Source organism: Tachypleus tridentatus, chromosome 10 (genome assembly GCF_004210375.1).
Source record: "Tachypleus tridentatus isolate NWPU-2018 chromosome 10, ASM421037v1, whole genome shotgun sequence".
Taxonomy (NCBI): domain Eukaryota; kingdom Metazoa; phylum Arthropoda; class Merostomata; order Xiphosura; family Limulidae; genus Tachypleus; species Tachypleus tridentatus.
Genome location: NC_134834.1, coordinates 86,145,646 through 86,160,245, shown reverse-complemented (window position 1 = coordinate 86,160,245; position 14,600 = coordinate 86,145,646). Strand labels below are relative to the sequence as shown.

The window sequence follows — 14,600 nt, the reverse complement described above, 5'->3', positions numbered from 1 at the left end:
ATGCTCGAAAGCGGTAAGCTGACTGCGAGTTGGTGTCTTAATACTAGTCGTCAAGTTTGATTTCGTTTGTTCGTTGTAATAGGCCTAGTTGGAACAGCAGTATAAAAACGCACGAGTATGAAAATATTACTACGATATAGTTAAAAAGAAAATACGTATATGCTTGTAAGAGATACTTAACAATACTATAAAATATGGATATTTCGAGTCCAGGATTTAGTTTGAATTTAGGGACGCCTCTTTCAGTTGGAGGTCAGCCTGATCCAGCTGAAGAACAACATATTCAACAACTTCAGCGTCAACTGCAACCTTCGCCTTTACAACCTCAACAACATGATTCGCCATCACATTCTCAAGCACAGTCTCAACCCTCAACACCACAACACAGAAATTCTTCTGTTAGTGTTATTCAACCATATACTGCTAGTTCCGGGTTAACTCCTCAAAGCTTAATACAACCACAAACTCCAGTAAGTGAGTGTTACATAGCTTGTGGTACTTGTGATTCCTGCTACCTAACTTGTCCATGCTGTTTTATGTGTTTTGTACCTGAGCACTGGGCTTGGACTCTGTTGTAGAATATTAGATGATTATTTAAAAAAAAAAAAAAAAAGATAGCGATGGATAACCAGATTGAGTGTGTACCATTATTAATCTTACAAGTTATAAAATTGATAGAGTGGCTAGTGCTCTTTTCTCTCCTACTAGCCATCCACAGGAGTAATCACTTCTTGTATGATTCAGATTTGAATTAACTACCATTCATTTCTATTGGAAAAGTAAGAATAGGTTATACCAAAAAAGGATTTTGATGTTCGGTTTTTGCTGCCTGTAAATTCTAGATTTTTGGTTTTGGAAGGTGAAAGAAAAATTGCAATTTTAAAAATAGGAAATGACAATATGTACTTGTTACTTTTTTTTCTCTATGACCAAGATCTTGTCTGGCACGACCAGCTGGTTGAGGCACTTGACTTCTAATCCGAGGGTCAAGGGTTCAAATCCCTTCAAACATGCTCACCCTTTCAGCCATGAGGGCATTATAATATGATGATCAATCCCACTATTCATTGGTAAAAAAGTAGCCCAAGAGTCGGCAGTGGGTGGTGATGATTAGCTGCCTTCCCTCTAGTTTTATACTGCAAAATTAGGAATGGCTAGCGCAGATAACTCTTGTGTAACTTTACGTGAAATTCAAAACGAACCAAACCCAAATCTTACTGGCTGAGATAGTTGATACTTCTGTAAGTTAATATCTGTTTTGTCTACCTGTATAAGCAGCAACAGTTTGTGGTAATCTTGGAAATGAATTAATAACACATTAAGTTACTAAATATAGTTTAATATTTTTCAGTTTATAAAAAATAAAAGAAACATTTCTCAATAATCTTTGTGTTTTGGTCAAAACAGGTTCATGGAACAAAATATTTTGGGCCTAGCCTTAAAATAAAAATGATGATGCATCAATTTGTTTTAGGTGATGATGAGATCTAGTTCTATACTTAAGCTTAGGAGAATCATAAAAACTTTAAACCAGTGTAAAGTTCTATGTCAAAAAGGACCATCGGACATTAAACCTTTTTCCATGTTTTTAAAAAAAATTTAAATACCAATTTTCAGTGATCATTAGTAACTTTAGGTAGCTGTTGCACCTTTTCCAGTGGTGCTGGCTAAAAGTAAAATACCTTTTGCAATCTGTTTGGATGAGTCAATATGTATAATATCAGAGGCAACTGGCATTGAACAGTATAAATAAATTAGCTGTTGAGAATACTTTACATCTTTGCTAGCAATGCCTTGTAATACTCGTATGCTAAACAAATATGTGAATTTGACACAATACTCAGAAATGAATAATCTACATTTGTAGAAATAATTACAGGTGTATGGCAATATTTTGTTTTCACCAATCTTGTATGCTTATTTTCATAAAGGATAAAGTGAAGACATTTGCACTTTAATCTTTCAGTGTTATGGATGACTTTTGTATGGGACTTAGGCTATAAATTAATTGTAAATACTTTTTTTTGGGGAGGGGGGAATTTGTATTGAGTCAAAACTATCATAATCTAAAGTGTCAAACCAAAACTTTTTCAGATTATTTCAAACAACTCTACAGATATATTTATTTACTTTATAAAATATTGCTTTCAAAATAATTGACAGAACAGTATCAAGCACCTCAGTATTGCCAGATTATTTCCACCATGACAGTTTTTTGGACATTCTGGCAGACAAGTTTAAGGTATTGAATAACATAAAAGAATAATTATTAGGTGTATATTTTAAATAAAGATTGTTTTATACTTGTACTTTGGAGTGAGATGACATAACTCTGTAATAGTGGATAAGACTTGAAAAACCTTTCCTCATTTATCATTTAAGAGTGTAATTTTTGGAACACTAGGGACATAATTTACACTAACTATGGATACATCTAGGTCAAATGGATAAAGGTATTAATAGAAAATTGATGGAAGTTGGTAGTAACAAGAATATAATAAATCCAATAATCACTATTGGCATTCTTAGTAGTGTGAATAACATCCCCTTAAAATTGTTGCTAAATGTTTGCATTTTGAATCAGTTCTTATAAAGACACTGAAATAGTTTGAAGTCCACAAAATTAATGTTAAATTTAAAGGTGAGATACTCTGAGGGATAAATTGTACTAAAGTGTTGGGTAACAAGATACAAACAAACAGGGACCCAATTGTTCCCTCAAGGCTATTTTCCAAACTCATACGTGAGAAAAGGAAAAAGCAAAACCAGCCTTTTATTTTGCAAAAAATCATTTATTTTTGTTAAATTCCTGTGAAGTGCTGATGCTATATTACAACTGATGGCAACTCTTTTTACAAGCGTTTTACAATGTTATTAAGTTGTTAGATAAAAATAATGGTGGATTTTAACTTTAGTAAGAAATAAAAAAATTCAGAAGCAACTTTATTAATCAAAATAGCAACCTAGTGAATGCACACATTTTTGCCAACAAGAAACAAGATTATTTATGCTATGATGATAAAAAAACTCTGAAATTCTGGAACTAAAAAAAAAAATTTAAAGCCATTTTCTGCTGCTTGTCTGTTGTTGAATATTTTGTCCTGTAAAAAGTTATCCAAATGCTGTAGTAGTTGGTTGGTGACAGGTCTGGGGAGGAAGGAGGATGAGGCAATGTTTTGAAATCCAATTTGTTGAGCTTCTGGGGCATAATTTGAGCAACATGTGGCCAAGCATTATTGTAAGAAGAAGATTGGTCTTTAATTGACTAATGCTGGTATTTTTTCATGCATCTTTCTCTGCATTTCTTCAAATTCTTGACAGTAAACCTCTGCAGTGATATTCTGGCCCTGGTTGAGCAAGATGTAATAGATAATACTGGCTGCAGACCACCATACAGTGACCACATTCTTCTGTTGGTGCAACTTTGGCTTTGAGATCAGCCAAAATCAGCATAGAGCACAGTTCAAAATGGAGTTTGTGTGGAACCAACTTGTTGAGATTTTTCACTTTTTCAGTTTGTTTGAGATGGCCTGAAAGTGTGGAAATGCCAACAACCAATTCTCTTGTCATTTCTTAAACAGTTTGGCATAGGTTTCTTTCCACTAATACTCTCAGTTGGTCATTTTCCACAGAAGAAGGATGTTCTCTGCTCTCCTTATCTTCATGACTCCTATCTTCATTACTAAACTTTTGGAACCAATGCTGTACAGTATATTTGGAGATGGTTCCTTCACCCCATGCTTGGTTATTGTTGTGAGCTGTTTGTGATTCATTATGAACATGTTTGAATTCATGCAAAAAAATGATGTGTAACTTTGTGTTTTTTTTCAGCATTAATTGTAAGAGTCTGAAATATTGGAAATGAAGTTTCAGAAAAGAACAAAAGCACTAATGAATAGAAGAAAGATTTTTTTCAGTGGTGTATATGAAGTCATAAAAAAGGTTTCTTATCCTTATAAATGACTAAAATTTTAATATAAAAATCCACCATTATTTTTCTTATAACCTGATAGAAACCTTAAACTCTTAAATGGAACCCAACTTGACTGTTACAGATCTTAGACTTGTGTCCTCTCATCCCCTTATTTTCAGAATATGACATAAGGTAATCAAAATATTTTATCCTTTTGACTACCTGAGTAACCTTGTAAGTGTCAGTAAGATCACCTTTTGTCCATTTTTGAAAATAAAATAAAAAGATTTTGGCCTACATCTATAAAAATCATTGTAGTTGCCCTCCTCTTGAATTTTTTCAGTAATTTGTAATCCTTTGTCAGATAAGACTAGAACTGTACACAGTTGTTATAGTGTTAATATAATAGTGACACAGATGTTTGTTAACTTATTGAAGGTTCTGTGGATGGTTCAAATTTCTTCTGAACTTTTGTGCCATTTATACTTTATCTTATTACTAATAAAATGTGCTTGAAAACTGAAAATTCTTTGGCAAATGTTTTTTTCAAAATTGAAATAATTAAGCTTAATTAAATGTTCCTTAAAGAGACAATAAAAAACATTTCTATAGAGAGTTCAGATTGATATTGGTTTTTAATGATGTTATTTTTGAGTCACTGTTATCATGATTGATTGATATATAAAAGATATTAAAACTTACAAGTATAAATCATATCTGTAATACTTAGATAAAGGAATTTGAAAAACTCTTGGAAAATGGATAACAATGTAAAAAATTTTTAATCATTTTGGTATTATTATCATTGTGAGTGGCATCACTATAGAAATTAGTGCTTTAATATAAAAACTTGATGTCGTCGTATTTGTAATTCATTTATGTTGTACAACTCCTGTTTCAGTGTTAGTTGGAATTCTGCATCAGTGTTTGCTCTGTTAACCCTTTTACAATGGGTCATGAGTCAAAGGCCATGTCATCACATTTGTTGACTTGCATTCAAAATGGCATTGAACTACTATTTCATGAATTTATGTCATTCAGTTTGGAATCAAATTTTTGTAATTATAATTCAAATTTTAATATTATATATGAGTAAATTTCTTAATTTAAAATAAATATTAAAAACATAGTAAAATACAGCTTTTAGTGAGTTACATGGTATATTAAATGCAGCACTATTTAAAATTAGATGTTTGTGATGTCAAAATACTTAGTTTGTAGTCAAGTTTGACAAATTAGAATATTAAATAAGAACTTCATACCTTTTTAGTTTATATATACATGTAATGTATAGTAATTGAAATGTGACTATATTACAAAAATCCTACTCCATTAAAACACACTCAAGACAGGGAAGACTAAAGGTCAGTTTTATATTACTGGGTATGTAACATGAGTGCATGTACACTGTGTCATTACAAGCTATGCAGTGTTAGCTAGGCATGACTGGAAGGCCAATATAATAAAAAAATAATATATATATATATAGTGTTGAGACTTAAGATATTTAGACTAAACATTTTGTGACCTATTCACTCTTGAAGTCTCTTTTTGATAAGTAGAAGGATTTTGAGAGAATTGGTTCTACTCAAGAATTTAGTGTGATCAGTGAATTTAGAAAAATTATTGTACAAAAAAAATATATATGCACACACACACACACATCTAAACACATAATATAAATCTTTTAAGGGACCCCTAAGGATTCCTACTTGTTTCATTAATTTAATGTTTTAGAACAGCATGGAACCCATTGGTCTATCTTGGTTGTTCCACACTCTAAACTAAATTAATTTTAAAACAAGAACAACAAAAATTTAAAGCCAGCCTTTATAATGTGTGTACTTATCAAGCCTTTTCTTAAATTTATTGCCTCTACAATATCTAAGGGCAACCCATTCTATAGGCCAACCATCTTGTTAAAAAATAGAACTGTCTTAGCTAAAGATGGTTCCTATCCTATATTTATGTTCCGTAGTCCTATTATTGTCACCGTTAAATATGAAAAAAAGACGATGTATCAACAATATCAATTTCCTTTACAATTTTAAACACATCAATCAGATCCTGCTGAACTTTTATTTCAAGAGAAAACAGTTTGAGAGATTTCAACCTCTTCTTATATGACAATCCATTTATTCCATGCACTTTCTAGTAACCCTTCTATGAACTCTTTCCAACAATTCAATGTTTTTCTTAAGACTAAACACAATAATCTAAATGTGGTCTAAACAGTGACCTGTTCAATGAAATTATAACCTCTTTGGACTTGTATTCATTATTTCCATAGATACAATGTAAAATCCTGTTCGACCTACCACTAGCAACAGCACACTGCTTGGATGGTGTAAGAATCTCTTTGACTATTATACCAAGATTATTTTCTTTCGTGACACTGTTATACTTATAATGGAAATTGTGACATTCCATGTGAATTATCTTGTATTTATTATAATTAAAACCAGTCTGTCATTTATTTGTTCAACTCACTAAATGATCTAAACTTTTTTCTAAATCAACAGCATCCTCTTCACAGCTAGCAATACTATAGAGCTTAATATCATTTGCAAATTAAGATGTTCCAAAAACACGTAGGTTTAAGAAGTCTTGATAAAAATGAAAATAGAAACCCTTTAACCCAAGCATTTTTCAAAAGGTGGACCTTTCTTCTTCAGATTTTGGTAAATTTAAGTAATTTATTGACTGTTCCTTCATCTGTGTAATTGATGTAAATCAAAAAGAGCAAAGGTTCAGTTGATAAAATTATAAATTTATCTTTATTCTTTGCTATCTACCATTAAACCAGTCTTATTGACATTCAACATATAAATTAGCCTGTTTTGAAGCTCTTAGTTTTCTGAAAGTCAAGTTAAATGGTACTTGGATGTTTTTGTCTAAGAAAAGTATGGATGATGTATTAGAATCATCAGTAACATGATAACAACATGAAAAAAGGGAAGATTGAGTTGTAATTATAGAAAACAAAATAGCCTCAAATTTTAATCAGTGATAGACAGCATCATGTAAGTAGTTAAGATGGTTGTCAAGAGCATGTAGAAAGGTTTTATCACTTCAACAACATGAATTAATTAAAATACATCTTCATTTGTAATACAACTGGTGTAGTGGGAAAAAAAAAAGTAGATAAACTTTCCTGTTTGTTGTTCCAGGTCATATGGCAACATGGCAGGAACTTAGGTTACCTTTTCATGAGAAGTGGGTAAATGCTATATCACCCAATTTAGAACTGCATATACTCTTGACCACTGTGCAGCTCAAAAGTGTTAAATAGTTTTAAAATTATTTTATTTTTTGTTGAATTGAATTTTTTGTAACTTATTTTGTCTGTTATGATATTTCATTTTAATAAATATATGACTGACACAGTGATGTTTATTTGATATCATTTCCACCATCAGTTACTAGAACTTGTTGCATTTATAAAGTGTTGTAACTGAATGGTTGGAAAATTTAAAATGTATGTATATATTAATTACAGCTAGGCAGTTAGTGGAGTTTGGTAATTGATTGTCTGACTCATTGATCAGTTATTCTCACATGAGACTGGTAGTTGGAATGACAAAAACAAAGGTAATGAGCAGGAACATTAATATCAATCAGCTAATTATTTTTGGGATATTTATTGATTTAATCATAATTTGAATTATTTTGCATGACACTAATAGATTCTCATATGTTCAGGTGTTAATAACTTCTAAAAGATTATTATTGTTTTTTTCGAAACATTTTATATATTGTAATTGAAAACTTTTCCATGATCTTAAAATTTGAATGTATAATGTGAAAGCTATGGTAATGCAGATATCTTGGAATAACTTAAAAGAACATATTTAAGCTTACACTTTGCAATAAAATTTGTATCTTATTTAGTACCTAAAAAAGAATACCTACAAAACAGTGGAGTGTTTTGCTAGGTTATTAAAAGACATTACTCATAGTTTGTATAGTGCAACTGTTAATATACATCTGAAACAGCAAGTTTATGTTGGAATATTTAAATTGTGTATGCAAACATGAACAGGTGTTGTTTGATTTGAATTTACTAATTGTATCTTTTGTCTCTGTGATGCCAATAAATAAATAAGCATACTTTACTTTAGAAGTAGTGTTAGTAGCAATTGTTCATTATAATGTATATTATCAGATATACACGCTGAGTCTCTCAAGGGGACGTGGTAAGTCCACATATTTAAAAAATGAAAATTAGAAGTTTGATTCCCCTCGGTGGACACAGCAGTAGTCCGATTTAGCTTTCTATAAAAACCAATACACACCTATACACAATTCTTTCCAAGTCGGTTGTCTTTTATACCTGCGTACAATTAAAGGGCAGCAATTGATCTCTTGATTCATCTAGTGGTGTTTGTTCAGTCTGTAACGCGTTCTTAAAATATAATTGAATCCTGCCCGAAAGCTGCCCAAAACACAAATTTTTCATTAGTTATTTTACCTAATCAAACCTTAATTAACCTAAGGAGTTTTTTACCTCATAGTTATCTTTTAATAATAAATAACAAATACACATAAAATCTGTACCTGGGTTTTTGCTCTTGACTCTTGATGAAGCTTAACCTTAATCTTACTTTGTTATACTAATTGTACTACTGCATTAAATAATTTATGTTTAATTAAATAATGCATCAAAGAACACAGATTGATAACATGCAAAAAATCAAAAATGTTCCATATCACAATTTTTCTGGTTTTCTAACTGTATAACAGAAGCTATTAAAAATTCAGCTAAGCTCATCAGTGTTTCCTGTGAGAATACAGTTTGAACTGGAAGGAAAATAGACAATTCTCTGTACAGACAACACCATAATACATCATTAATAGAGAAAAACTTTGGCTTTCTATTGGTTATAAATAATACCTTAAATGTCAGAATGAACTATTGGCAAGTTCTGAAACAGAGGATCTGACAGGTGGATGTATTAATAGGGGTATGATTTTCCATTATATTTTTCTGTTACTAAATAAGATTGAAGGCAATGTAAATTATGTTTTGCCTGAATGATGAATATATTATAATGAGTAATATACCTGAAATTTTGTACTTTTCAGGGAGGTGGTAAAACAATTAGACAAGAGGGAAGACATAGTTCTCATATTAAGGGAGATTGAGAATTATTAAAAATATTTGTTTGTAAAATTAAGAACCTAAAACTTCAATAAAACTAAGTTTTATTTTTGCTGATCATTGTCAGTGACACTTAACCCCACTTTTTTTTTATACTAATGTTAGTAGTGCATAAAGTAATTTTTATTTGATTAAAAATAATGCACCAAAGAGCATTGAATAATAACATGCACAAAGCAGACAATGTTCTATAACTATCAGTTTTCTGCTTTCTGTTTATGCAACAAGAGGCATTTCAAATTCATCCAAACTAGTCGATATCTTTCCTTGGAAAGGAAGCTTGTAATAAAAGAGGAAGGAATTCACAATTCTCTGTACAGAGGAACAGTGTAATATAATACATCAGTTGATAGATTAAAATCTTGGCTTTCTATTGGTTATAAATAATGTAATATTAAATGTAAGAAAAAATGTTAAAAGATCCTGAAAGAGAGGATTTGCAAAAGGGGTCTGAATTTCTGTTTAATGATAGATTATTAGCTACAGTTTTGCTTTATATAATGTATTCTGTAAATACATTTAAAAACTGCTCTGTGGTCTATACCCTATAGGAAGTTGCACATGTCTGAACTAAGCTATCCAATATTCTGAATTAAACTTTAAAAAAAAAAAAAAACCTATGCCAGGCCTTATATTTGAAACATTTATCAAGCTTTCCCTTAAACTCTCTTAATTTAACTGCACCAACCACATCTGAAGGCAACTCATTCCCAAGACCAACTGCCCTGTGAGAATAAGAAAGTTATCTTCCACTGGAATCAACTGATTACAATATCAACTTTTTGTTCACCTTGACTCTTCATATGTCATGCAGTTAGTTGTCTGAAATCATAATTGCTTACAGTAATATCACATAATAAATGTAATACAAGCTTCTTAGTATACTCATCTCTTAGAAACATTTGAATAAAACACTTACAGCTTGCAATTTTATGTATGGAATTTTACTGAATCACATGCTTTTCTTTGCCTGAGTTCTAAATAATAAGTAAAATAATTTTGACATTATGTGATTATAATATTGTATGAACAATTTTTACCATTTCTCTTAACAGTAGCTCTCACTAAAAGGTGTGTGTTAATAAAAGATACATCAACATAGAAATATTAAGGAATCTGGAGTTTTGCTGAAATATTTGTGATACATTACATGATATTAAACTATTTGTATACACAGGTTGAGCTTTTCATAAGAATTTTTGTTTCAAACATTTTTTGATATCTTGTGGTCACTATCTATCTGTAGCAAAATGTAGCTGTAGCAAGTACTTCTGGAACAAGCTCATCTGGAGCACTGTTTCCACCAACCCCAGGACCTCCTATGACACCTATGACCCCAATAACTCCTTCATCAGCTGATCCTGGCATTGTACCACAACTTCAGTAAGTATTTCTTAGATTTGAAAGGACAGATTTAAGTTTTAGAAATATTCAATTTATTTGAGAAATAGTAAATTGTGTTGTTTTATGAGCAACAACCAACTTAAGTATATGGTAAAAGTAATTTGTGATATCAAGAAACCCACTTGAAGTAAAAATGTATCTCAGGGCAGGTAGAATGGGTATTATCATTTTTACTAATAAAGCAGAAAGCAGCTTTTTGACCTTCGTTTTCGTCCTGAGATACTTACGATGAAAGGTTTGTACATGAAAACAGTTTTTTGCTATTAACCTTTTTACTGTGGCTGGGATGTATATTTTCAAGTGTTCTGGGAATATACATTCTAGCTCTAGTGAATGGGTTAAGATGTTTGATTATATTAAATTGATAATATAGTCTGCACATGTATCTTTAAACCTAAAGTTGTTATTTTTGTGATGCTTAAGGTACTTCATTTACTTTGCAAATTAATATTTATTTCTTCATTGTTCCAATGGAAATTACTATATTTGTGGGAAATGGTTTGGTTAAAAACAAATTCTCATTTCTTAGAAGTTTTTCACATGAAATAAAGTTTAAAAGTATTTGAAATTTACAGTTAACCCTAATTTTAGGAAAATATTAAAATCAATTTAATTATGTAATTTGTTTACAAGTTTATTTGCCTCCATCAGATGGTAGTTACTTTCATATGTGTTTGCATTTGAAGATGGTAACAAGATATATTTACACAATTTCCAGTGCATAATTGTTAAAATAATACACATCTTGAAACAAAGGTTTGTGAGATACAATTTAATCAAAATTTCAAAAATTTAATTTGAAACCTTTTTCCATCATTTTTTATTGACATAAAACTATAATGCTTGTTTCTACTAAAATATGTCATATTTAATGAAGTTGAAAGTGAAATTTAACAAAAAAAATGTTTTAGTATGTAAATAAATGCTGTCTAATGTGAAGCAGTTGTAATTAAAACAAAGTTTATCTTCTGTGATCTGTATCCTAAATACTTTGAACAGCTTGGTATATAAATCATTGCATCTAGGCATATGAAAGCCTAGTTTTAATCACTTGACCAATTATTTTCTTATATGCCTGAATCATCATGATTTGGTGTAGCAGTCTGTATTTCATGTTTGGCAAACTATAGGGTGAAACTGAGCATGAGATAAAACCCATTTTCTGTGCTTTGAAATGTGTAGAACCTGTGATTTACAGGTGTTGTGAATCTATTAAGAGAAATATTGAAGTCGGAAATTGTTAGTGTTTGAAATGTCTTTGAGAAAAACTTCACTAGCAGCTACTTGACTTTATTTATAACATACAAAAACATGCTATACAACTTATATATTTATTTTAATTATTCTGCTGTACTATTTACTCAAATACTTTTCAGTAACAGATGATTTACAAGTGTTAGGCTTAGAAAAATTTAGATCTAGTTATGGCCTAGTGAGAGATCTAAGAAGTGAATAAGGCTTAACAAAAGATGCTCTATGTTATTGTCAATTGAACATGCTGCTGGTGTAATGTTTTATTGGTTCACTAAATACTCAAATACTTTTCAGTAACAGATGATTTACAAGTGTTAGGCTTAGAAAAATTTAGGTTTAGTTATGGCCTAGTGAGAGATCTAAGAAGTGAATAAGGCTTAACAAAAGATGCTGTATGTTATTGTCAATTGAACATGCTGCTGGTGTAATGTTTTATTGGTTCACTAAACTTATGAAGCAAGTTTAAGATTTGTTAAATGTATGCCCATTTGAAATCTTAATTAGGAATAAAAAATACACTTATTGTTTTGGTTTAGTTAAGAAATATTATTTTTGTTGTTTAATAATTGTAACTCATGAGAAAAGTATATGATTTGAAAAACATAAAGTATACAACATTTATACTTTGTGGAATGATGAAATGTAATTAGAGATTTTTAGAATAATGTACTTAAACATAAAAGTAGTGTTCAAACCTGGAACAAAATATAAGTCTATTAATTGTTTTTGATAAAAATTATTTCCTAGTATAATTTATCTAGTATTTCAAAACTGATAATGCATTAAAACTACATACCTTAGCTACAGCTGTTTTAGTTTTGGTTTTTTAAGCATAAAGTAATCTACTTCACAATCAAGTTGCTGAGTTTCATCAAGTTGAATTTTTTGCTTAATTGATGATTAAAAATTCATGTGAAGTACAAACTAATGCAATAAGAAAATACATTAACAACTACAACTGCATTAGATATAAAGTACAATATAGATATATACTTGAAATAACATTTGAATGTGCTGTCTTCTAAGATGAAAACTCAAAGTTAATCAGTAGATTAAATTTTTCTAAAAATTGAGTAATATTTTTTAAAAGCTATATTAAGTTTTCTTTTTTTTTGTATATTAGATTTGGCCCTGTATTATAACATAAAACCCTGTAATAATTTTTTTCTTGAAAAACCACATGAATGTGGTGTAACCATAATGTTTTGAGATAACTTTGTTCACAGAATTTGCATTTGGTTTCATGGTGTTTATTTCAGTTCTGAGTAATACAACTTTCATCTTGACACAAGGCTGTAATTATTGTAAAACAGTTCACCAAAATAATAAAAACTGTATTTCTAAGTATAATAAAGAATAGAAAATTGTTTTATTATACATTCAATTCCTACTCTTATTTTATATGTAGGTAATTGTCTGAATCAGTCAAGAGGCACAGAAGTAACTTCTGCCAAGTTAGAAGGGTGTAGTAACATTGCCATCACCATGTATAGGGACAAATTTTGTCAGATCTAGGGTTTTGCCAATTTGCTACAGCTGTTATACATATTGAAATACCACTATTCTTATGTTTATAAACATACCTAAACATTATTGCATCTCATTGAAAACAACAGCTTTATGTCTGTTTATTTGAATATTTTAATCAGCTGACTTTGCTAGTTTCCAATTTTTCTTTCAGAATTCATCTTCTGCAGAAAAGATTGGAGTCTTCTGTAAATTATTTTTTACTGCTTTGCAAACCAAGTTTTTGAGACTTTTCAAATATGTTTGACTTAGATTTTATTATTTGCTCAGCTCATATTTGAGGTTTTCCACAAAGAGACTGGTTTCTTTTACAATAAGGTCCATCTGGTGATTATATTTTTGAAACCTTCCTTTGTTTCTGATCCTTTATGGATGCACAACATTTTGGAAAGTAGTGAAAACATTTATTTATAACACTTCACCTTCTGACCTACACTTTTCCTACACATTGCCATAACTCAATTCTGGAAGAAACTGGCCCCTTTGAAAATTACAGGCTTCTCATTTCTTCTGTTCAGTATGGATTGGTTCTCAACTTCTATCATATCAGTCTTATTCATCTCAGTTGACAACTTAAATGTCCCATTTATTGGACAATATGCAATCAATAACCACTTTTTCTGACCCTCCAATACCCAGAAAATTATAGAGGAGGCTGGTGAGATTTGTTCCACTGAGAAGAACATTACTTCTGAGCCTTGAGACCTTTCAGTTTGAGAATTAAGTGAAATTTTTCCCTTCTTCTTTCTCTTCTGTTTCTTTTTTTTCAAATCTCCAATGAATCTTTGAAACTATTGCATATCATCAGAAAGATTCTTTCCCTTTCTGGGAAGTTGGTCACTCAGATAGTGTAATCACTTTTTTGACAAAGTGTGCAACACAGATTTCTTTACAGGAATGTTGAGATTATTAACAATTTGAATTGCATCTTTTGACATTGACTGAATTTCTACATTTACATGTTCATACTAGGTAGGCCTTGACAGATGACAATTTTGATTAGTCACCTCCAGCCCTTTTTCTTCAGTTGATTAATCGAGTTTGTGAGGTTTGGGACTTCCCTGTTTACATTTGAGTGCACTCCTTCCTTGTTGGCAGAAAGGATGGCAAGTGACTAATTTAGTTCTTTCTTCTTTTCCTGATATTATTGCTGATGTGGTAAATTTTCCACTTAGCTACATGATGGGATAGCTATGCCTTGTCCAACACATTTATCTGAACAGCATGCCTTGGCAATTATAAGCCAAGTATACTTAGGTTCTTGATGTCTGGACCTCCTATTGGACCTGTTGGTTCTAGGTTGGAACCTGTTATCACTTTAAACAGATCAGTTTTTCATAT

General features: G+C 30.7%; 1 protein-coding gene across 2 annotated transcripts in view; it reads left to right on the top strand.

The window, feature by feature from the left end:
* Positions 1 to 14,600, top strand: part of Tbp (TATA binding protein) — a 32,565-nt gene continuing 17,965 nt past the window's right edge. Inside the window, exons 1-2 of one of the 2 annotated variants that reach the window (XM_076462569.1) lie at positions 1 to 470; positions 10,321 to 10,457. In XM_076462569.1, coding sequence (XP_076318684.1) covers positions 195 to 470; positions 10,321 to 10,457 — 413 coding nt within the window. In that variant the 5' untranslated portion in view covers positions 1 to 194. Of the gene's footprint in view, positions 471 to 7,435; positions 7,505 to 10,320; positions 10,458 to 14,600 lie in introns of those variants that run through there. The other variant, XM_076462570.1, reaches the window with a different exon arrangement.